Source organism: Atta colombica, unplaced genomic scaffold, assembly GCF_001594045.1.
Source record: "Atta colombica isolate Treedump-2 unplaced genomic scaffold, Acol1.0 scaffold9, whole genome shotgun sequence".
NCBI classification, from domain to species: Eukaryota; Metazoa; Arthropoda; class Insecta; order Hymenoptera; family Formicidae; genus Atta; species Atta colombica.
Genome location: NW_017259583.1, coordinates 4471247 through 4497424, shown reverse-complemented (window position 1 = coordinate 4497424; position 26178 = coordinate 4471247). Strand labels below are relative to the sequence as shown.

General features: G+C 33.8%; 1 protein-coding gene across 11 annotated transcripts in view; it reads right to left on the bottom strand.

Annotated features, from left to right (window-relative positions):
- The window catches only part of LOC108693387 (basement membrane-specific heparan sulfate proteoglycan core protein), a 186455-nt gene that overhangs the window by 76914 nt on the left and 83363 nt on the right, over positions 1-26178 (bottom strand). The window contains exons 1-2 of one of the 11 annotated variants that reach the window (XM_018202290.1): positions 23593-23745; positions 18922-19188 (exon numbers count right to left, since the gene is read on the bottom strand). The exons of the other annotated variants lie outside the window; for them this stretch is intronic. Coding sequence (XP_018057779.1) covers positions 18922-19030 — 109 coding nt within the window. The 5' untranslated portion in view covers positions 19031-19188; positions 23593-23745. Of the gene's footprint in view, positions 1-18921; positions 19189-23592; positions 23746-26178 lie in introns of those variants that run through there. 11 annotated transcript variants of the gene reach the window in all.

Genomic DNA, 26178 nt, shown 5'->3' with positions numbered 1-26178 from the left:
TTATATAAATATATATAAATATATATATATATAAATTCGATGTCGTGCACTTATTATCTTATTTAAATAAGCGTCAGATTATCTTTTAAAGAATTTTCGAATAGAATCTTAGAATAAAACCAAAACGAGTTCATTCCCCTTAATTTCTTGATACATCCTTGACATATTTTACACTTGTTTTTACGAACTATAGCAGATTAAAATAGACTATTCCCTCATTATCATCGACAGCTTGGTCAAGCGCTGTGCCGTTATCGATACGACATGGTCGCTTATGCAAATTGCACACTTCTAAATAATTTACTCGTAAATGGAGAATTTTATCCGACTGTGCTTGTAATATGGTGAAATGTTAATGGACGTATCGATAATTTTTCATCATGTCAAAATAAACATGTGATACTTCGCGGTACATCGGTATCGGTTAATTAAGAAAAATAAAAGGTCACAATTTGTCGTTACATTAAATTAATTATTAAACTTCGTATGTCCAGAGGATTCCGCAAAATATCCCCGAACCATCGTTCGCGTCCAGTCGATGAAATTTTTCAATTAACATGGAGTAGATTTCTGTAACAACGCGCGAATGTTATCGAGAGTATCGATAGCTTTAATATTACTTCGATATAAATCGTCCGATATTACTCATTGACCTCGAAACGTTTTCGACCTTCGGTAGCGGCCAGGTGTAATTAATCTTGCTTAACTCTCGCGTCAAAGACGAAGAATGCGAGAGTAAAGGTAAAGCGATACCACATTGTCAGCGTCGATAAATGCATCACCCCGGCGTAAAATGCACTTCCACCGGTTGCGCGGCTCCACGCCTCTTTCCCTTTTACCTTTTTGTTTTTTATTTTTTTTTTTCATCGCATCTGGCGTATAAATGGCCAAGTTAACGCGCGTGTACGCGTGCGTTGCGAGTTATGTCACCAGGCGCGGAACGCGCGCTCCAGCCCGGTGAGTTCATCGGCGAGAAATCGAGATGCACATCACGGAAAATAGTGACATCATGTTTCGCGTAACGCCCGTCGGCGTAGCGACCGATCGTCGGGATGATCGTATAATACGATCGTCCGTTTTTAGCGTCCGCTGACGAATTCGGTGATTTTAGAACGTTCAAATGGTTATTTCGTGCAGAATCTAATGCGCGCGGCAATAAGCCGCGGACACGCCGCGGCGCACATTTCTATTATTCATACGCATACGTAAACCGTATTACGTCGGCTGTCAAGTATTCATAATTAAATCTATTTATGATCCAATTGTATTTAATTAAAATGCGGCATCGTATGAATTGGAAATCCGCTCATCTCGCCGCGAATGTCCGCGAGCTATATGTGATGCCATGCTTCTCGTTCAACTCTAATTGAGCGGTGCGAGAACGCAATGCGTCTGCGAATCGAACCGAAGCGCGAGCACTTTATAGGCCAACGGTTAATCGAGCCATTTCGCTCTTTCTTGAAAACAATCTGTCGCCTGTCCATCTCGATGACAGAGCTTGAATTTCATAACTGTCGAACGTGACTTTTCCAAGGCACGACACGTGAGCGAATACATGGAAGGATCGTTAAAAATATCTGTATTTATTAATATTAAACTAAATATCTTTTAAGACCATAATGTGTTATCTGTATTTATCATTTAATTACACTGTTATTCGAAAATAAAGACACCAGAATGAGACGAGTCATTTTCTATAGTTTTTTGAATGCTGAATACAAATTCAGAAATTCCAAATGATTCATCACGTCATCATTTTAAAAAAGTTATATTTAAAGTTGCAAAAAGAGCTAATTTTATGTATATTGTCGTATTATAACTACAATATGTTACGTGCTGGAGAAGTTTTATTGTAAATTAATTAATATCAAAATTAAGCGTGTTATTAGGACTTCCAATCCTCAAAAAGATTTTTAGTGTCGCTATGGTTAATAAGATATTCATGGTTAAATATGATATCTATTGTGGAAAAATGAATTAGTTATTGACGACTTATCGAATAGCTTTTAATTATGTTTAGTCAAACATAAAAGTTTTTTAGACCGCTGTATATGAATCCGATATCAAAATTGAGAAATTAAAAATCAAATGAAGATATTTATATACTTTGTAACAATTCAGATTTTTCAAGTTGTGACATCCATATTGAATACATCATTTTGAATTTATCAGTTTTGATAGCAATTCATATTCGACCTAAAAAGATTTTTTAAATTTAAATATAGTTAAAAGTTATTTGTTAAATCATCAATGATTTAATTCACATCTTTTCCAATAATAGATTACATATTTAAGTGCAAATATCTTAAATAAATAATATAAATATTGAGGTCGGGATAGTATTATATAATTTTGTTTATTGTGATAAATATCTTAATCATCGCTGATATTAAAAAATCTTATTGAGGACTAAAAAAAGTCTTAACAATATATTTAATTTTGATTACAACAAAATTTTTCCAGTATGTCATACATTGTAATTAAACATTTTTCTATCGTAAATATTTTTTACTAAACATAAACGTATATTATTTAATTTAAGTATTAATTTTTCAAATCAATATTTATTTGCAGTAAAGGAATATTTACTTAGTATTATTTAATAAAATATTACTTAGATTTAAGAAATTTTTTTTCAGTGTCACATCTTTATTACACATCATTTAATAATTAATACATTCTTAAGAGAGACGAAAGGAGCAAGATGTTCTTGAAAGCGAGACACGCATTGCGTATTGTGTCAATGTCAGAAATTCGCTCGAGAAGCGTGTTGAGGCGTAAAACGAGGCTCGCTCATTACGTTCTCTTGCTGTAGATCTAATTAAGCATTCCGGTGTGGGCAGGATAATAAAGCTATCTTGAATCTTGAACAAGCGGGAATGAATTATCGCTACGAAGAAGGCGACAATAAATTCGAACGCCTATTCCGATTCCGCGACTGTCACTCGAATCCGCTGAACTCGAAAGCGTACTTGCTTCCAAAAATATGTAACGGTATAATTGGACGAAAGAATTTACCGAAAATATTCACATTCGTTTTTGTGCAAACGCGTTATATTTTATGCAACACTGCATACATTCAGCCTCCTCACCTCACGCATCGATTCTCACTGTTAAATACTTAAATAGCAACGTGCACAGCGCGCGTTGAAAAATTTACAGATGGTATCGACAGTCAACCAAATAAGGATCATGCAAATATTTGGTTACGCGCGCCGTTCTGCCGATAATCCATTATGTCGTGAAACTTTTAGCATGCTGATCGACCGGCTTTACAAGCGACATACTGTATCAATGTCGTGGTAAGGAAATATAGACTACCGTGTGTCCTAAGCGAAGTGCCAACTCCAAGAAGTCTCATTAGCAACAACATCGCTTATTTGCGCTGCATCCAAACCCTTCATTTTGATTTTTATAGCTGATAAATTAAGAGACGGGAATCATAAAACTACAGTTTATTCCCAGACAAAAAGTCCAAAATCGAGACATAAGTTTTTCTTAGACATCTTTTAAAAAAATGTCCTTAAGATGTGTTTTATAGACGTCTTTAAGATGTTTTATATCTCGTTTTTAGACATGTTGTTTGTATTATTTAATATTTGAATGATCCAAAGTCACGCTTGATCGGTTGTGATTAGGAATCTTCTAATAAGAATCTGAATACAAAAAAGCATTTTTATTGGTCTGTCATGTTATAACAGTTCTTGAGTGAATGAGTGAATGAGTAAGTGAGTGAATGAGTGAGAGAGAGAGAGAGAGAGAGAGAGAGAGAGAGAGAGAAATAGATCAGAAAAAGATAGAATGGAATAAAAAAGAAAAAGAAATGGTATATATATATATATGTTCTTCTCTCTCGCAGATTTTTGTTACAACTATTACCCTGCATACAAAACGATGACTCGTGTCCAAACTCTAATTGAAGGGTTTCTAGTTTATGATGAGCTCTCTTTGCTTTTTAAAGCCCGGTTTCACAAATGTGAGATTAACTTTAATCTCAATTTAACTTATTATTTATCTTTTTTTTCTAATTCTAATTCTTAGATTAACTTTTGTAAGTTAAACCGAAATTGAAATTAAAAAGATAACTTATTATTCCTTTTTCTAAATCTAAAAATTAGAAAAAGATAAACAGTAAAGTTAATCTTATATTTGTGGAATCAGGCCTTATGCTATCAAGTTCTTTAACACACTCATAAATCGCGCTGTTTCCAAATCTTTCGTGTTTAAAGTTTGGACGCTCGTACTATTTAGGGTGCACCCACCGGGTCTTAGGCACGTTTCTCAACTTTGTGTTATAATCTTGGACGAGTGAGAGCCTCGGTAAATTTAGGGTTGCGCCACCGATTTCTCCGGATCACAAACGCCAATCTCGTCGCCGTGACATCGTTCACCATCGATAAATCGCGCTGGGATGACCAGGTGAGATCAGACGTGGGTGACCCGACAAGCAAACTCACGTCGAGCGTGGGAGTTCAACGGGTGCCACAAAATCTAACGATTAACGTGCGTGATTCTTGGAAGCGTCTCGTGCGATCTGGTGCACTCTTGACGCGACGCTTATGCAACCGTCTGAAACTTATGGTCATTCGACTATCATCTGCGTGCATGACGCCATCTTTGCGCCGTTCGTCTCATCTATCCGTCTTTTACGGCGGTCTCGCGCCAACAACGAGACGTCTCTACTCATAATCGCGGTTCTGCAGCATTGCACCCGGTCTATTTTATGTCTTGTTGCCGCACAATGATGTCATCGCGAATTCGGCTCTTTGTAGATGTTTTACATGATCATTGACCATTCATGATTGATGATGGTCATTAAATAATTTAAGAGATCTAGACATTTTATGTTCTCAGAGACTCTTCGCGCCTTCTAGTCGAATTACATTACAAATCAGATATCGATTTTCTAATTATAGCAAAAAGTAAAAGTTGATAAAAAAGTTATATTAATACATACATAATCAAATATTGAAGATAGTAATTCGCAAACTTTTATTTTGATATCGGTGAAAAATAATGGTCTAAAATAACTTTAAATAATATATAAAGATAAAAATATCTGTCAGTAATTTAATATATTTGCAGAATTCGAAATATATTTTCAAACGTATGTAATCTGTATGTAATTGCAATACGTCTTTCTCAATCAAGAAAAATAATTTTATTGAAAAGATGATTTGTGTATCCGTAAGTATATTTTATTAATGAGAAACGACTTTTAAATGCGTCCTTTTAAATGCGACAAATCAATCGAATATTCATTACGTTTTCCAAGTGCGCAGATAAAACTGTATTACCGAATCACGACTAAATGTGGAGGATTGTGGCAAGGATAAACTCATCAAGAGAAGAATTTCGGTTGATAGCTTCCACGTGCCGCGAAAGCCAATTCTTATCTACGTATACTTTGTTAAATCTATTTCCATCTCTCCTGACCGGAAACACGTATATATAACACTCGCTATATCTCGCGCAAGAACGCGAGCGAATCGCTCAAGGCTTTTCAGTGAATCCTGCATGATAAAAGAGGAAGCTTGCACGCGTCAGCCGCAACGCTCTGCCAGTGGTTTTTAGTTCCACCGCACTAAAAGCACTTTTTACGTGTATTAATCCATAATAAAAGCCGTACTGTGCGCCACTTGGCACGTAAAGTTATCGACAATCAATTTGACATGGGCAAGATACGAAATGTATTATAAAAATTGAGATCAAAGTTATCGATAAGCGGAAAAAGAGAAAGAGAGAGGGAGAGAGAGAGAGATCGTCCGAATAACACTGAAATTTTCACAAATCCCGCGAATAATAAATGTACCGTAAAATGCTTTTCAGATCCAAAGGAATCAAAGGGATGTGAATAAATGAAGGGATCTCTTAATAATGCCCCGTGATTTCGAGTCTGGATCTCCCTGTGGTCCAGCCTAGAACTTGGCGAACGGAATGAAGAACGGGTGAGCCGAAGGGGATGTACGACAACTCGATACGAGCGGAGGGGAAGACGTCGGATAAAGATGTGCCGCCGTCGATTACATCACGGGAGAAACATCTTAACCTTAACTCGGGCGCTCCGGTGTACGCACCTACGAGCAATGTGCTATTCCAATATGCATTAGCGCGGCAGGCGCGCAACGTGAACGCCAAGGTGAACGTAGACGACGAATAATTTATTGTGCCGTCATGGACTCGCGATATCGGGCGTCCACGGTGCGTACGATACATGTCGTCGTCTCGCCTTTCGACACGATCGCACTTACGGACTTGTTATAATCCGGTCTTTTACAACGTTGTACTGTCAAGCTTAAAAGTCGCTCGAAAGTTTGTCGCCTGTCTGTTGAAAAATCGTAACTGTGGTGCAGCGTGTATACTAATTAAAAATATAAAATCTCGAATTGAATTCGAATTGATTATTGTTTAATCAAGTCCATTAGCTACTTTTGTCGATATTATATTATTAATAATGAGAGCTTTGTAATATGTAAATATATCAACATATATGAGTTATTTGGATAATAATATTATTTTATCTGTAGATTTATCATTTTATTAGATTTGTACTTCTTTCTAAACAACTGTCAAGGCTTCTTTATAGATAAATTGCTTTATGTTTGGATAAATTGCACAAATATGAAATGTCATTCAATAGCAACATAAATTATTTATAATATCGTTATTATTATTACGTTTACATAAACACATCTTTATTATTTGATTTTATCAACAATAATACAATTATATTATATAATAATTATTAATTTTCCGCTAAAGCCATTTAAAGCAGTTCGTCAGACGATTAAGAAGATAGAAATAATAAAATAATTAATATAATTTATTATACATTCAGTAAACAATCAATTGTATAAGACATAAGTAAATAAAAATGTACATATATGTGTTATTACAAAATATTCATGGAATGTATTTGCCCTTCCTTCTTTAATTGGCATATTAATCCGAATTGTGCAATTGCATGCCTTAACAAATCAGACAAAGAGATGCATCGATCTAAGCGTGTCGCGAAGAAGTTTTGCGATGACGAGATTTTTCGCAGATCCATTCATTCAATGAGTACGGAGAAACGAATCGTTAAATCGGCAATCCCTCTTGCAAACGTTGTAACAATTTATATAAAATCCACTTAGACATTTGATTAAGTCTGACCCATAATTGATGACGTGATAATGAGAAGAGGGCTTTTTTAACGCGTACACTAAAAAAACCGGTTTTGCTAAAGAATTTAAAAGTTTAGTTAGATACAGATCTGAAAATAATTTTGTTTGAATCATCAAAATAATTAAGTAAGACGTTCAAACTGACTGGAATGTTGAAAACTTTTTACAGCATTGTTATCAACGTTTAAACGTAATTACATTCTACGTAATTATTTTAATAGTTCAACACAATTATTTTCAGATCTGTATATATCTAGTTAAATTTTTAGATTCTTTATCAAAACTATCCGTTCCATCCGTAAGAATCTAACTGAAAATAGTTTGATAAATTTCGACCGAGTTGAGCCACTTGAAGATTTATCCCTAAAAAGTTATCAATCAGCGCGTTATGAATCAGCGCGCGATGTAAATTGATGATGCATCGTGACGCTTCTGTGTACTACTTTATTCTCCAGTATATTTTTATATTATGATGTATGCAATTATATATATGTGTATATATGTGTGTGTTATTCGATAAAACTTAATTACATGTAATTGTAAAGTCTTAGAAATATTTCTTGACAACATTTTTAATCAAATCTAAACCAAATGTGACAAAAATATGAAAACTCAAAAATTAAAAAGTGTCTTCATCAAATCTTTGAGATAAAAGAAACAAAATTTTAATTCTTCTAATAAATTATTCACAATCAAGAAGCTACTTCGATAAAAAACATTTTTTCAAAAACAAATCAGTTCTTTATCTTTTGCCTTTTAACAATTTGTTATCTTGTTATTTTTTCTCATACATATGTTAATACATAAACTATAATAAAAAGAGGATATTCTATTCATTATATATTGAGATAATTTTTCACAAAATATTAAAAATATTTTCCTTAAAGATTTTCGTTTTTTACTTCATCAAAGAGGACAGAAAAAGACGTTTTTCATTAAATAATAGAGAATGAATAACTGTGAATCTCTTTCTCGTCGAACAAAAAATAATATCTTGATCGACATTTTTTCTGCTCATTACATTTTCTGGGATCGTACCTTATCTCAACCTTCGAAAGAAAAAGAAGCCGAAGGAAGGGGAAGAAGCAAAGAACGGGAAAGAGCGAAGAAAGAAGAACCAAAGAATTTGATAGACTGTAGGGGGGGGGGGGGGTTAGTGGAAAGCCGCGATGATGCGTGTGTGCCCCTAGTAAAGCATGTTTACTTCGAAGGACGCGAAAAGGATGGGAGAAGGAGGAGCCTCAAATCTAATAAGTCCCGAGAGCAAATATCTCCACGGAGGAAAACGTCGTTCCACCACATGGTGGATATATTTCCGACATTTTTTTCCTAGATCTTTGTACGCGATTTTCTACGACAGTCGCTGCTATCAACCGCGTTTATCGCGTAATTTTCACTCGGTGATAATCAACAATTACGTTGATAATAATACATTTCAGACAAAAGAGTTTAAAAGATGCTACAAAGACATTTAAATCTTGTAGATGTCTTTAGACGACTTTTACGTTTGGAATATTTATGCCTCTACTTTCTATTTTATATTTTACTTACATCACTACTATCTGTCTGGACGTAAAACACAAAAAATATTTAATACCTTTAAATACCTTTTCAATATAGCTAGAGATCCCCAAGTAAGAATCTGGACACTCAGTCTAGATTTTTACTTGAGGATCTCTAGCCATCTTATTTTTCACGAGAGTATAAGGTGGACCAAGTAAAGCTTATATACTCTACTCTACTATGGAAGTTTATATACTCTGCAATAATAAAAAGTTAAATATTTCTGCTATATTGGTCTTGAGTCTAGACTTTTACTTGAAGATCTTTAGATATATCCGTTTTTTTCTCCCAATGTGTTTTTCATTGTTTATAACTTTTTGATTAATAAGAATACGTATATATGTATTTGATATTTTTATGTTCTTTAATGTTTCTTTCGAGTAAAATAAATTTTTTTACAATATGTTCATTTTTATAAAAGTTATAAACAATTAATTTGGGTTGAATATGCCTAGAGATCCTAATAAGAGTTTGACCAAAATGAATCAGGTCTCTCTGATTAATTCTCCATTTATGATATATTTCGTACATTTACAAAATAATTTTGTATATTTTTAAAAACAAGAGAAGGAAGAAAAGAAAAAGACAAATAGTTATAATTAGATAAATTAATTATTTTTTCAGTAACGTTGTCTTATTGTTTTCTCTACACATGCATGTATCTGTTATCTCTTTCTATCTATCATTTTTATTTGTTTTCGGATCTCTATAATAAGCCCATATATATGATTATTATATCTAAATCACAAGAAAAGAATATATATGTGCAATTTTTAAAAAAAGATTATGGTCCGAAAATAAAATGAGGAGGTATAAATTTTTTATGCGTTAAATATACACTACCGTTCAAAATTATTTGTCCACTCTGTCTTTCTTAATTAAAAATAGACAAATAAATTTTCATTTTTTTTCTTATTCTTCTAGATGTTAGATTTAATAATAATGTTTAATAGTTAAAAATTTTCAATTTTATATAGAATAAAAGAATACAGTAAACTTAGAACGAAATTCAGTTATATAAAAAAAATTAATACAAAAATTGATAGGTAAATACTTTTGATATTTAATAAAACAATAATGTAGATATATAATAAAATAAAATTTGCCATAATTTTTATTCAAAATTGTTATTAATATAATTTAAAAAATATACAATTTTAATTAATTAATGATTAAAAGTTTTATAATTTCAGAAAGAGTACGTAGACTCTTAAAAGTATACAGTATATTATTTCTATAGTATGATGTTTAAGGGTTAAAAAGAAATCAAAAGAGAAGTTTTACTAGCATTTTATCTTACTATACTGTTGTAAATATACTGTTCTAAAATTGTCAAATCATGTTGGTTTTCTAAAAGCTGATCGCTCAACTTTTGCGATTATAATTTTTTCGTTCATAACGTAAAGAAGAAATTATCGTTGCATGAAGAGTACAAAGAGCGATACTGAAAAAAGTGGACGCTACTGTGAAAATATCCAGGCTAACGTTGTCACTATCGGAGGAATTAATAGTTATGGAATGAACCGAACGCTGCCACGACAGGAAGCCATCGATACTAAAGCAAAAAAACACGCTTGGGTGAATAAGCATCGCGCAGCTATCGAATCGTTCAAGCCGCTCGATATCGGACGATCTCGCGATCTCGAGTGTGTGCTTCGCTAAGTCTTTCGTGGCCCGGAAGTGCTACGTCATAGTCGACGGCCACTTCCGGTTCGACGATGCTGTAGCCACCCTTGAGAAGAGGGTTGCGCGTCCATTTGACGGCACCCCGCGCGAAATCGATGGATCGAAGATCCTCGCGCGAGGGCCATGGATTTATGGCATTAATTATCGACGCCTTCGCATTTTTCCCGCATCGACTCTTTCGCTAGCGTCGAGAGGCGAGGCTGAAATGACGTACATGTACTCGCTCGTAAATCGAGAAGTGTTTAGTCCTTTCGATCATAATGATCTGGATCGCTTTAAGAGCAATTAAAAGCGATTGAGGTATATACGCCATTTGAAAAGTGTTTAGATGGATTTCGAATTTAAATTTAAAAGTTGAATGCAAGACAAATTCATTAATACGTCATGCATAAAAAATGCATGATAGTATAAATTCTATTTTAATTATACTAGAGAAAGACGAGTGGTGGCTTCAATTATAAAAGTGACAACTGTACAAGCTTTATATGTAGAATTAATGTACCTAGAATAAATTATTGCATTTTACACATCGCTGCCTTACTTCAAAGGTGACACAGTTACAAAAATATGAACAATTACAATTTGTAACACGATCGAAGAGAGAATAACTCTAATTTAGTATAAAGAATTCTAATTTTTAGTCAAAGCAAATCTTAAATGCTTTATTATTTATTGTAAATTTATATACATTTCGGATTCTACAAACCGCGCCGAATTATTTTTCAGGACTTGAAACGGATTTGTGTACGGAACCAGAATAGTAATATCACATATTAAATTGTACAATTTAATAATTTTGCTAATAAACATATAGTAAGAATATTCATTATTTTTATTATAATGTTAATAATGATATTATAATGATGCTAAGAAAAAACTGCTAATAATTAAAAAAAAAAAATATAATGACTTATCATCATGAATAAGTAAACATTACCTTATCAATCATTAAAAGTGAACTAATTTAACTTCATAAAAAATCATTAAAATTCTTATAAAACTTAAAAATGTAGGTTTTTAAGAATTGTAAGATAAAAAGGATAGACAAAAATATGAAATATATATTTGATTATGTTAAGAATATATTCTTTTTATCGATATTATCCTTTTTATCGATATCGATATTAATAATCTTCTCAAGCTAAAAAAGATTTTCTCTATTTCTGAAAAGCAGAATTTTTGTGTTGCATCAATTTTTAAGCAAAGGAATAAAAATAAAACTTGTACAGTTGCATACCTTTGTAATTGTCAACACTATGTTTACAAGTGTATATACAAAAACATAAAACAAGAGAGCAAATTAATTTTTCAATTTAATGAGAGCTATTCTTGCTCAGTTTGCTTTATTATGAAAAGAGAATATCGCTAGTAACACAGAAATACAATGGCGTTAATAATGAATTAAATTTGCAAGTTGATTTGGTATATTTGGAACGTAGATTTCGATAATTGAAATAGATTTGATATCGCAAAAATAAATTATTAATTCAATTATGGTATTGAGATTTTACATTTATTATAATATGTATATCAAACATGACAGTCCATGTAGGCAATCCTCAAATATAAAATGTGATATTGTATCATCGACAATTATATCATTATAATAAGAATTGAATCTGACACAAGTTATACAACAATAACATACGATGATACAAGATAACATCTGTCACATTTCTGTAAACATTTCTGTAAAGTTATCCGCTTATCAACTAAACCGCTTATTCCAATATTGCATTAATATTTTCATTTAATGATCGCATTAAAATCATATCAATTTGTATTATACACATCACATTTTCATCGTATTTAAAATTATGATTTGCATAATTTTTGAAATGAACTGCTCAGATATGTCGGTTGATTTCAATTCCTTTGAATCAAAAGTGCGTTTCGCATGAGAATAATGGAAAGTCTTTCTCGATTTCTTCTCTTCTCTTCAATACTCTAACGAGTCTGAAAACCATTTAAGTTTGTTTCAATGCGAACAACTGATTAGCCATTCTGTGCTTCTCATTTCACTCACGTGTACATTCTGACGTTCACCCAAGTCGAAGGCTGCGACGGCGACACACTGTATTTTCATTCAGATAAGGACAAAATTGTTTTGGATATTTGTCGCGAAACTGTCGAAGGTCGTTCGAGTGAATCGACTCGAGAGAAGGCAGACAGCAGTGACTGTTCACTCAGACATACTCGGTAACCGATATTTCCGACGCTTCCTAATCCATTTTTAAAAGATAGTTTTGCAAGACAAATTTGTATAGATAAGTTAGCAGAACATTTATTTGCAAGAATGTTTAACATTTTTTATTTATTTAAGAAGTTGAAAGTTCCTTTCTTACTAGCTGCTTTCTTCTTATCAACGACTAAATCATTCTTGCTCAAATTATGTATGATATATATACATATAATATTATAAGAAAGCCCAAAGTTTCCCTACCTTCGAAAATTTTGACAGCTTGATGCGCAAACTGCTCAGGTTCATAGTTTTACGAAATTAAGCGACAGCGAAATAAATGCGAAACATTTCGCGGGAGAGATGAAAGGATGAATCTCGCAATAAGTGAGATATGAAGATTTTTAATTGCACGATCGGAAGAAAATCAAATCCTACGACGACGTCATTTTACTTATGCATGCGTTTGATTTCTTTTGCAAACCCGAGGCTTCTTTTTTTCCTTCAAAATGTCTTCTGTTTGAATTTCATTGAATTTAAATACATTCCTCGACATAACCGGATGGCTACGGAATAAATGCGAATTTTTTCGCTCTTTCCCCTCTTTCCAACAACCTTCTCTTCTTTCCACTTTTTGCGTCCGCATTTGCTCGTCGTTAGTAATATTCAATCACTGAATTAATTAAACGATGTTAATCGCTATTCTCCAATTGTACTTATCAGAATTTTCATTTTTCACTTCCCAGAGCCATTTACGATCGTAAAACTGATCACAAATTCTTGTTACTTATTTTTATTATCGAAACTTGTTAAAGAAACTCTTTTACTTTTTTAACTTATTACTTTCTACTTTTCAATATTTCCATCAAATTTTCAAAGAAAAAAATCTACTATAAAAGTTCGATGAGAAACAAAATTTGAAATCTTCTTTATTATAATTTCTAACGAAAAAGATAAAAAAGCAAATAATTATAAAAATGTATATACAAAAATGTAATATACAACTCAATCCTAAATTATTTCAATCTGTCATTATGCAGTTGGTTTAAAATCGTTATCAAATTAAAAAGATAACTTCGGAGAGCGTGATAAAACGTAGCGAGTGAATGAAATATACTTTGAAAAAAGCAGTGTTACTTTGGTGTTGTAATGGAGCGAACGGGTACAATTTTTTGAACCACCGCGAACGGTCGAATGTTAGCGCGATTCACCAATACGTTTCGCGCATACCGAACGCGACGAACGAGAGACGTGTGTGTGTGTGTGCTGATAAAAAATGCAGCAGCGGCGTGGATTCGCAGTTTCGACCGCGCGCGCGTTTTGATTAAAAAAAAATGTATCTAAAAGCCACGAGGATGGAGCGTTTCGATTAGGAAGCGCAAAAATGGTACGTTTTACGGTGCCTTACGTTCCGACTAAAGTATAAATTTGAAAAACGAGTTTTCGCCTATTGAAGAATTATCTTTGCGGGAAATTGCTCCGGCGGATGATAATATTCAACTTAAGAATAACCGACAAGAAACCGCGTCTTCGCTCCTATTCTTTTAACGATTCACACTTTCGCTGTCGAAATCGACAATGGTGACCGTAGGTTTAATACCATCGTAAATCCCGACTGTTCTGAAAATGAATCCCCGCTTTGATTTGCACGAGGAAAATCTATTAACACTGAAATTACAGCGTACTCTCGGGCGCGAATCACTTAATTCGCGCGGTGCTACCCTGTGTATTAGTATTCATTTTCGCCATTTACGCGCGAATAAATCAACAAAGAATATTTTTCTTTTTTTTTTCCTATACAATGCATTCGGAAATAATTGTTGACGAAAACGTATAGTTATATTGTTCTTATGCAAACTGAAATGTGATGGCCGAAAGCGTTTTGCTTCATTTTTTAACAAAAGTTCAGGTAAAAGCGTAACATAGTTGGAATTCAAATTAACTAATACATCATGCAGAGTTTTACAGCTATTTGTAATGACAATAATATAAATTATATGTGGATAATCAAAAATATAATAAAAACTCAACAATACATGAGGAATCAATCTCGACTTTTTTTTTAAAGAAAAATAAACATAGTTCATATTAATTATAAGTTGATATATAAATTTATATTATTTTAAAGAGAAAATTATTACATTTTAAAGTAGATAATTTTTATAAAATAAAATTTAGTTTTAAAATATAATTTATAACATCAAACTTCAATAATGGCGTCATATAAACGTTCAATGCGAAAAAGAAAAATTACATAAAAATCCATAATTATATTCTGTTTTCATAATTATAATTTATTTTAATTTTTAAATCGTTTTTAACTTTTAATTAAGTAAGTTTGTCACATTTTTTGTGATAATTTTTTTATAATGTAATGTTTACGTTATTTTCTAACATATTTGCCTTGTGTTAAATTAATATAAAAATTTGAGTGGATTGTTTAGGACACATGAAGTGTGTCAAATTTAACACAAATTTTGCAACTGTTAAAGGGTTAAAAATTGCTTTCTAAAAGCAGTAAAACGTACATTCCATCATAATAAACATCATCTGAAAGACTAATAGCAATAGTGATAAGTTTAACGCGGCACTATTTCATAAAATGTTGCGTCTCGTGGAGAAATCAGGGCGAATGAGGGCGTTTTATGCGTTTTTTTTCCATCGCGACGGGGGTGGGATTAGATGTTATTAACGAGAACAACATCGGTCGAGATCGCCGACGCATAAACGCAACGTGTCGTTAACGCCGGTTATGGAACTTCCGAGTTTCTTGCCCATTAGCCTTGTAATAGACGGTCGTTGCCGCGTCACGAACTTCTGGCTGTTACTTTACCACACAATCGTAAATATATTAATAAATAATAATAATTATTATTTATTAAATACCTGCCCATACGCCCACCATTGTAATAGTAATCTGTCATCCGATTCTGCAGAGATGACTATGAATTTCATGTTTTGTCCCCTTTTGGCTAGATGTCGACTATCCTCTCGACTCATTTCCCTTCGCGATAATCGAACTAGAGTTTGTGTTCACATTTGTACTTTATGCTCCAATTTGACATTGCTTGTATAATAATAATCGATTATAATGATCGAGAACACAAATAGAGAAATCGTGCTGTGTGTTTCTTATCAACGTCTAATTGTTCTAAATTATTATTCCGTGCTCTGTTGTTCATTTCGAAAGTACACAGACTGAACATCGCAACAGACCACTTTAAATTTAAATCGAAATTAATCGCGGGCTGTAGCGAATTATTTTGGTCAGCAGATTTTGTTCGCGACGCAATCATTGATACTAACGCGCTAAAAATGGTCATTATTTTATTTACTTGATAATTAATAGTAATTAAATTAATAAATTTATATAAATTTATTACTAATAATCAATTTTGTAAATTTTTCTCTATTCAATAAATTTTAATCTCCAGTACATATAATAGATTTGTGTCCTGCGCGTTTTCTTTTCTTTGAAATACTAGGAACTCTGGATAAATAATAGTCTCTACTTCTTTGCGTTCTTTTTAACACACAACCCTATAAATAGTTTCTAAAGATATCAAAGTATATGTAAGAATTATTTAATAACTTTTATATATTTGTAAAAGTAATGAAAATTAACTTAGACCCATAGTATAACAAAGAACTGAAAAATTGTATTAATCCTTTGAGGACTGGGTTTTTTTTTAACAAAGTAACTTATAGAATATCTTGCTTTCTAAAAATTTTCGGAATCATAAAATTTGATTCTGATTTTAGAATTCTAAAATTCAAATTTAAAATAATCTGATTATCGTGAAAGGAGATTCTTGATGTGAATTTGAATGTAGCTTAAAAATATCAAATTTTAGAATAGTAAATCCATGAAGGAAGATCTAGTGTCACAAGATTCATAATTAAAGTTTGAAAGTTCGTTTGGAAATCAGTATATTAAGTGTTTACGTGTTAAGCATTAATGAGTTTCAAATAAAGCGAAACTAGACACGTGATGTTTTTCGCAATTAAAAGCTACCTAAAACCGAGTTTGAAGAGAAAAAAATAATCAAATTATTTTTAAAATTTTATTTTTTTTTAAATTCTATCTCATATTGAATTCACTATGTTGAATTTTTTATTTTTCACCTCAGATTCGAATAAAGCATTATCAAATTACTACATAGTTCAAGTTTTATAAAAACAGGTGAGCGCTTTATAAAATAAAAAGGGATGATCCCAAATGGGGTCGCCGGTTCACAAAGGGTTATAAGAGTTAATGTGACATTTACAAATTAACTTGTTCGTATATAAATTTGATAAGATCTTTACAAAATGATGAGAAATCTTTTCTCGTGATCTTTTAACAGTTTCTTTTATATCTAATATCTTCGTGTATCTAAACTAAATATTATATCTCAGGACATAAACTGCTACAGTGTAATGCGGTGTAACTAGGAGCTTTCAGCGCAAGCAACACGGAGCGAGCAAGATGAAAAAAATTGGAGGGAAAAAGAGCACATCGCCTGTGCGGTAGGGATAGCTGGGGGGCAGCTTTTATATTACGTGCGTTTTAGTATAGTAGCCACACTAATACATACTTGTATATGTATCTATGTGCGTGGCCGCGTTTATCGTCACTCGCTGCATTGTTTAGAACACATAAATAGAATTTCCAGTTCCTTACCTTTAAATTATTTTTTTTTTTGTAGAGATATAAGCTATCATCCCATGAAATTCGAATACCATAAAACGATTTTAATTTTTAAATTGACGCCTTAATGACTATTCCAAATAATAAATAAATTTACAGCTTACTCAAAGTATCAAATTAGCCAAACGAACAATTATAGGCTTTTCGTTAGGATGTTTGTTTTTAAACATGTTTGTTTTTAAAAATATAAAACGTCTCGTCACGTCTCACATATTTTCATATCAAATGTTTAGAACTTAATGCGGACGCATAAAATGTAAGCACGCGAGGAAAAGAAGGTGTCAAGATTTATAAGTAAAGAGGCCGGGCGATTGTTTCATTTCAAGAACGATATTCGAGTGCCACTGTATTATCCGCTACGCGTAAAAGAGACTTCTTGCGTTATTTTCCTCTCTTTTTCGTTTCCTTAGTTGTTGCATTATAATCCCGCGTTTTCTAGCGCAAACGAAACATCGCGAGATTTATCCTGAAAATATATCGTGTGCCCGACATCATGCAATTAAACGCCAGCACGAAAGAGAATAGAGGAGAATGAGGAAAGAAAGTGCGAGAGTCTACTGAAGTAGGATAGGGAGAGAAAAAAAGAGTAAGGACGACACGCTGTAAAAGAAAATAGAAAGAAGGTGGAGAGGAACATAGAATTGCCGGAAAAATTGTGTAATCGCTTAAAACAATGCTATTCACTTGTCGTGAACTTGAGAAGTAATGGGTTCTTACTTGGCGCAGATCTGTGCGAGTAGAACGATTTTTTTATATAGATAAAACTTTTAACACGAATCATCTTTCTCCATTATAAGATATCGTTGATCAATCGTACCTTTTTGCAAAGGTTTTTCATTCGTAAAAATTATTAGCTATTATTATAGACAAGAAAAATTGCAAAATGAAATTTAAGGGGACCTAAAGTCCTTTGTGAGTTTTACTGATTATTTTTTGAATAAGTATTTTTAACTGCCTTCATACACACACAAATTTAAAAATCCTTTTTCACAATTAAAGTGTAAATGGTAATGCAGTTCAAACTGGTCGACTTTGTGCCGAAAACAAAAAAAGTTGGAAAATTACAATTTTGTTATGAGCTTCTGGCGTTCACTCTTAACAATATTTGCTTTATATACAAGTTTTATGCTTTATACGTATAAAACAATCTTGATTTGGACTAGGGATTATATGAATAAACAATGTTGAGTTTTTAGAATTAGACTTAAATGTTTAATATAAAAGATTAGTAAATTAAAAAATTTGTGGGTGTATATATTGAGTAGTGCATACTGATGTGTAAATGACATAAATCATATATGCGTAAGTCTTACTAAATATCGATAAAACAAACGACTTTAGGACCCCTTAAAATATTAAAGTACAACTGCTTTAGTTAATTAAGTACAATATTTAAGTATAATATTTAACGCATTAAGCTCAGCAACGGCAGCACATCACAGCGTCATAGACGCAGATAGCGCGGAGACATTTACATTACACCAGCAATGAAATGGACCGTTGAAAGTAGTGGAGAAAAGTTTTAAATTCGTAATTTACACGAGTCGTTTCTTTATTCCATGTGACGATACGATCACCACTACCGAGCTTAAGAGAGTTTAATGAACAGCTAAGATTCTGTAAGAGATCGTATTTACCTCGATTGCGTGATCGATGCGGAGGTCTGTGCCTCTGCGAGAGGTTCGATCGTGTTAGGGCCAGCAGGAGCAAAAGAATTGGCAGGAGTCTCGTCGTCGGCAGTCCCATTTCACTTGTCGATCGTTTACGAGCGATTCATTTGCCGTCTACAAGATTTCGCGCGAACGCCGTCTCTCGTACAGAAACGAGACCTCGAGAGTTTCCAGCTGTCTCAGAAGCGAATTCCGGCCGCCACGAAGGAAAGCGAAAGTTGGTATACTCAGGAGCTAAATATGATTGCAAAAGTTAATTGACTTGTGCGTGCCGATCACGGCGGAAAGCACCTTCCTCGATCGTTTCCGCGGAGAACTTTACTTAAGTATACCGGCGATGGAACCGAATATGGCAGGAAACGGCAGGAACCGCAAGTCTCGTCTCGTCTCGTCTGGCAGAATGTCGAGGCACGCGATGAAGATAGATCGTAGAAAGTTGAGAAAAGTTTTTTACGCCGTGTCACGATTTTTCTGCGACGCGATTCTCTCTCTCTCTCTCTCTCTCTCTCTCTCTCTCTCTCTCTCTCTCTCTCTGTCTTTTTGCTCTGTGGAAGAACCATATTTTTTTTCTTCCGAGATAACTTCCGATTCATTACTTGCGTTCATTCAGTTCAATTTATCATTAGAGAAAATTGTTGTACAACCATGAATTTATCCTCCAAAATATAATCGATAATTTAGAAAAATCCCACATTGTCAATAGTTGTTAATCGTAACAAGGAAAGTACAAAGGAAACATGAAGAAAAAGCTTCTTTTTTATATTTTCATTTGTATATTTTTTTTCTTTTCCTCGATTTTTGCCACATTTGAATCATAAGATCTGGTCTCGCGATTTATGCAATTTCTCATCTGAATGTTCTCCTTACTCGGTCTATCTCTTTTCCATCTTACGCGTTGCGACAATTCAGTATTTGTTCGCACGGATTAAGCCAGATTGCGCGGTGTAGTTGCGATAAAAGCCGAGGAAATTGTGCGCTCCGGTAAACAGACAATGGCCGTATGCCACGACGCGCTCTGTTTTTCAATTATTTTTAATTATTTTCTGAATGACGGCCCGCCGCCGTCGAGTTTGATGCACGCCAGCCACGGTCTTCAATCTCGCTTCCCCGTTGCATTGTCGGCGCTGTCGCAGTTTCTCCATTGTGTCACCGGCTTTTCTTCTACTGTACTCCAATTTTCCAATATCGTTAACATTTATCGCGTTACATATTATTTAACCGACTTTGATAAATCCAATCGCAATTAACCACCACAATAGTGCATCGAGATTGATAACATTTTCACGCTTCTCTTTTTCTCCGCGCGTACAAATTTTTATTATTAACCCTCCAGAACTGATTAAAATTTCTAACACGGTTACGGACACTAAGTCTGTAGGACTCTCTCTCATTTATGTTAATTAAAACACATTAATTAGTTTTAACCAAATTGACATAACTATGAAAAAAAATGAATACTAAATATATTTTAATAAGAATAATTTGCAGATGTAATATAAAAAAATGTTTACTTTTTTGACATTTTTGACATAGAAATTTATAATTAAATGGGTTAAATAGACCATTAGCTCCAGGGGATTAAAAATATACATATATGACAAATATAATTATTGTCGCAGTTTCAAAAACATTTAATTCTCGACTGTGAATATTTAATTTTTATTTAATGTATCAGCAAAGAAAAACGTATAACGCGCAATTTCAATGAGTTTATTACAAAGTAAAGGATGATACTTTTTTATACGTCAGTCTTTTTATCACTTGGATTATCCGATTGAAATTGTTCGTAAAAGTTGCCATTATCTTGATTATAATGCAAGAGAACGCGGATGGTATTTTTCGCGATCGCGCTTTCGTTAGCGGAAGGAATACCATGCGTAAAAGCACGTCGCGAAGATGCATGTTAGACTTTCGTTACGTGCCTCGGAAGGATTTACTCGGGGAAAAACTCATGTTCGCTTTTACTCGAGTCGCAAATAAGATTTTTTCGGACTCCGTGCCCTACATTTACTCCGCAATTTAATTTCGAATGTAAAGAAATCTCGATGGATTAGAAACTGGGTGACAACGTTCGTTGCAAACTCGTAACCCCGCACTTTACGACGCGCGTCAATCCCGGATTTATTCGTCGAGATCGTAAAGGGAAATTATACAAGTGCTGTTAGAAATTACGTGAATTCTGTCACTGACGGTGAGAAACGAGTACATCTAACGCCGGCTTAACTTCACAAATCGTCCAGCCATACGGGTTACGTACATTATGCACGAGCCTCGGTCGTTCGGGAAGGTACTTTCCTGGGCTCTAGTGAAACACGCCTTACACCTCGAGCAAAACAAGTCCACTTCAGAGAAACGTAACCGTGATCACGAAAAGTCTTTCGAGCGCGACGATCGAAATTTGCGGGGATCGAAACAGCCGCACCAACGAATCGATTGTGGTCAAAGGTGACATTATTAGACGGTACGACTTCTCCGCTAATTAAAAGCATTATTTTACCAGAATCTACGAACCTACGACTTCCTAGATGAATCATCGGTGATGGTCTAAAAATGCGATCAATCTTCCTCGATCAAAAGTGAGAGAAATGAAGATGCGCTGACCGAATCTAGACTAGCATGCCGTTAGTTGTCATAGATAGAAGAAAGAATCATCGAATATAGGGACATTTTACTGCGACTGTCAACAGAAGTGTGGGAGGCATTAAACTACTTTATGTTTCTTTCCTCTCTTCAAACGTTCTCCCTCATTATTATATTCGTAATGTCAAATTATACTTAATTTGTTTTTAATCATTTCTATAAGTCGCCACTATTTTTATACGTTAATTTAATTAACACATGGCGATAGTTCTTATATTTAAGACTATCTTAATCATAAACTAATTAGAGAATCGTATTAATATTTTAAGATATTATTTAACAACTTGAAATAAAACTGAACTGTGAATATCGGTCTTGAATAATTTAATTCAAAAAAATGTATTAAATTTTACTCAAATTTAGTTTATTATTAAATATACGTAATAAATGTAATACGTAATTATGAATAATGTTTACTTTGAAACTAACCACAGAAATGTAATTCACAGAATACAGAATACAGAATGTGATTTACGTTTTAACACAGAAGATTTGAAAATAATAAAATGTTACTTAATTTAAGAGATTGGGTTATCATTGCTCCTTTGATATTTAAGAGCTCTATGATGCATCAGCATGACAACATCAAATCATCGGCAATGACTCTTGCTCTCATATTTCATTGTTATGTTCGTGACACTGGACATAAGCTAGTTGCAACCTTGGAACGGATTCAAATGTGAACCTTTTGACAAAGATTGCGAAAGAGAAAGAATGACCGCGAATGAGAAACTGGAACTTTGGAAGAATTTGTAATGTTAGGGTCATTAATGCAAACAAAGACTTATTTGAGCAAAGAAAGAATAAAAGAAGAAAAAATTAAATGGCTAAATATACATTTGTGCCTTTCGCCTTCTCGATGGGGATAATTTTGGACGAAGGATTAGCTGGCTTCCCGGGCAACATGCTTTACAAATGCGGACTGCACTTTTCCACCCCTCATAAAGCATGAACATCGAAGAGATGTTTAAATATATACGAAGCGATGAAATAGACGTCATAAATTCAGGAACATGCCTATGCATAGAAAAGTTTCCCGACGAGAGCTAGCGCGAAAAACTTTTCTAGGTTATAAATGAAGTAAGAGATATAATAAAATATTAAAATAATTGATCAGATCTTGAAATCGTTATCTAACGCTATTGCAACTTTGCATTCATTTCTATGCAATCTTTCTATACAATAATTTTGTTTCTTTAAGTTTTTTGTTTAAAAAATGAAATTTGAAAGAAATCTTTTCATTTAAAGAAAATACATTAGATTAAAAAGTCTATTTTTATATTCACTCAAAGTTCTTTTGAATGATTCAGACGTATACAATATACAGACGTTATCTTAAGTTTACATTTTAATTTCGTCATTGGTTCATATAACTGAAATGTTAATGGAATATATTTAGTCTTAGCAGACAAAGAATTTGATAGTACTAAGAATGAAAATGGATACGCTGATTAAGTCGAATGAATTTTGTAACGCGACACCATTTATGAATAGACCGATAGAAGCTGAGGATCAAAGATCGTGTAGTCAGCCAAGGAAAACAGAGGATTCGATCCGAAACAGATGAGAAAATTAGCTTAACGAACGACAGGCTTATTTAAGATATCTACAGTAACACCGGATCAGTCATTTCCAAAACACTACTTACACCGAGAAACAAAAAGAATCAACATAAAATTTTCTTCTTTCGGGATGACTAACAAGCGCGTGGAACGATAGATCGAGCTTTCACCCTCGTACTCACACAATTATCATCAATTATATATCGCTCCGACGAACAGCGACTCTATCAACCGGATAATCATATGCCTTCCTATACAATCGAACTACCTGCAGTCTAATTCAATTTGGCGGCGCGTTTAATAGAAAGCGCACCACACGATATTCGAATTTTTCGCGCAAAATATCGTGGAATTATCAACCTTGACTTTTTGTTTCGAAAACGTGGATTTTTGCTCGAGGTGTCAGTCGCATCCATCCGTCAATTCAAATTCATACCACCCGGCTCCGATAATTCAACTTGCGAACTTTCGGTTGGTTTGACTTCTCCTTTATCTACCGATTTGTGAGCAGTTTGTGCCACCGACACAGCAGAATCGCGATCCTCCGCGATACTATCGTCGGCGCGTACCAGATCGGACTAGGAGCGCGGACTAGGAGCGACCGACCCGTCGTGTTCCGAGCGAGTAACTGTCGGCCGAGAGAAGCGTGGGAGGTCTTGCAGGTACCGCGGCTCCGTGGCGTAATGGCAATCACGCGGGCGGCCGACACGGCCTCATGCCAACCCTTTGGCGCGCTTCGACCTCTCGGTAGTTTCCGGCGTTCGTTCGGCGTCGCTCGACGTCGTCCGTCCTGTACTGAGAGTCGGCGCCGAACCGTCCGCGAGATGAACTCACAGATGAACTTTTCTGATCTCGCTTAACCCTTTTTTATTCTTATAACACATGAGCATTTGAACTTTATGAGCTTTTAAAATAACGATGTCAAACTTAAAGGACACATATGAATCATAAATTATTCAAATTAAGAAATAAATATTTATAATAATTATTCTCACGACACGTCATGTATCGAACAAATTAGGATTAAAGAGATTAAGAGGACTAAAGAGAATTAAAATAGCATGTTTTTAGGTGGACTATCTTGAGAGCCTGAGTAGCAAGAATATTATCTCGATAATTGATTTTATTAATTTTTAACGTAAACACATGAACAAACTGACTATTTCACATATGCTTAGAAAATATTTTAAGATCTGAGATGTGATTAATCTTTTTCAATAAATGAAGCTAATTCATAATTGTCAGTAGTGCAGACTATATCGAAAAATCAATAATTATTGAATGAACTTCATTAAAATTGAGTTTGACCTTTGAACTCATTTAATTGATTAATTCATGTTTTGCCTCGTTGGAGCTCCTCGGGTAATTATTGTTATATATCATCAAAAATAGAATATGAAAAAATTAAGCAATCTTGCAGACGGTTGCAAATGGTTGGGCCAATTGTAAAATTATAAATAGCTTGCTATGTTGCACTATTTAATAAGAAAACGCAACTGCAGAATGAATTACAATTGCAGATGATTTAATATCAAAGATAAAACTCAAATGTATATCGTGTCTTAATTATTATAATATCAGAAAGTATCTAAAAAGTTAGTTAGATACAAGATCTAACAATAATTTTGTTAGACTATCTTAATTATTACGTAAAATGCTCAAGCTGGTTATTAACATGTCTAAACTATTTGCGTATTGTTTATTAGCATTGTTTATTATGCACTTGATTGTTTCACATAATGATTTTGATAATCTAACAACATTGTTTTCAGATTTATATCTAGCTCAATCTTTAAAAACTTGAGCAAAATTATCTTTTCTATACAACAAATGCTTTCGATATATTGATAGGACAAGTATCATCAATTATTATTAAAGATGAAATTTATTAATTTCTATTGAATTTCTCCGTATCTTTATATAAAAACACAATGCATATCGAGATGGACATTGGCGAATGCGGAGCGCGGAGGTGGCAGGTCGGCCAACACGTTCGGCCTGTGCGGATTATAAAACTTTAAATAAAATAACTTTAGAATTGCACAGGTCTGTGCGCCCAGACGGGCGTGTCGACGTGCGCGATGGAGAACGGCGACGACGTCGACGACAAGGTAGCGCGACGGGGAAAGGAAGACGACGAGGGCGAAATGTGCTTGCGACACGATGTAGACACGTCGCGGAAGAAAGGGATGGCGCATGTTTATTCAAACCCATCTTATATCGCATTTTCATACTAATGGACTTTTTCAACTCAGTGGTAGGAGAGGACGAGAGGGTGGGTCCCGGTCTTGAAGAAGAGCGTGTCCTACGTTTCCGTTCTTTGGCTTTGGAAAATGTACAGCGAGTTCCTGACGTCCCGCGGATGACGAAGCCCGTGGATTATCATACTTGCGTTAGCATAACAGTTAGAATCTCTCGACTTGGAAGATGGGCCAAGGCAGGCGAAACGAGAGGCATCAAGAAGCTCTCTCGATTTCCCGACTCGCAATCAAATTCCTCACTTTCGAGATAAATGATCGACTGACGACATTCTGATTTATACATCTATTTTCGGTAATCGAGATAAGCAAACCATATGAAAATTGTTGAAAATGCAACAAAAGTTGATGCAGTCCATTTATAATTAATTTGAAAGGATTTTTTAAACAGTTTAATTTTGTTATATTAACTAGATGAGCTGGGTTTTATCTTCTTTTCTATTTTACTTATAAAACAAAAGTAACTTACTTTAGGCTAAATAAATATCAAGAAAAGTACAAGACATAAGTTGACATATAAATGTATTAATGAAAAAATGAAACAAGTCAATAAGAAACAGATTGACCAAGAGAGAAATATACTTCTATATAAGTACAGAAATAAGCGTGACTTGAATTGATTTCAAACAATAAGAATTTTATTTGAATTGATTTCAGTTACAAAAATGTAAGTATCATTCGTGTCTCCTATTAATATAACAAATATAAAATAATAATATTGAAACCGTGGTTCGATTTAAACTCAAAAATATGTCATATATATA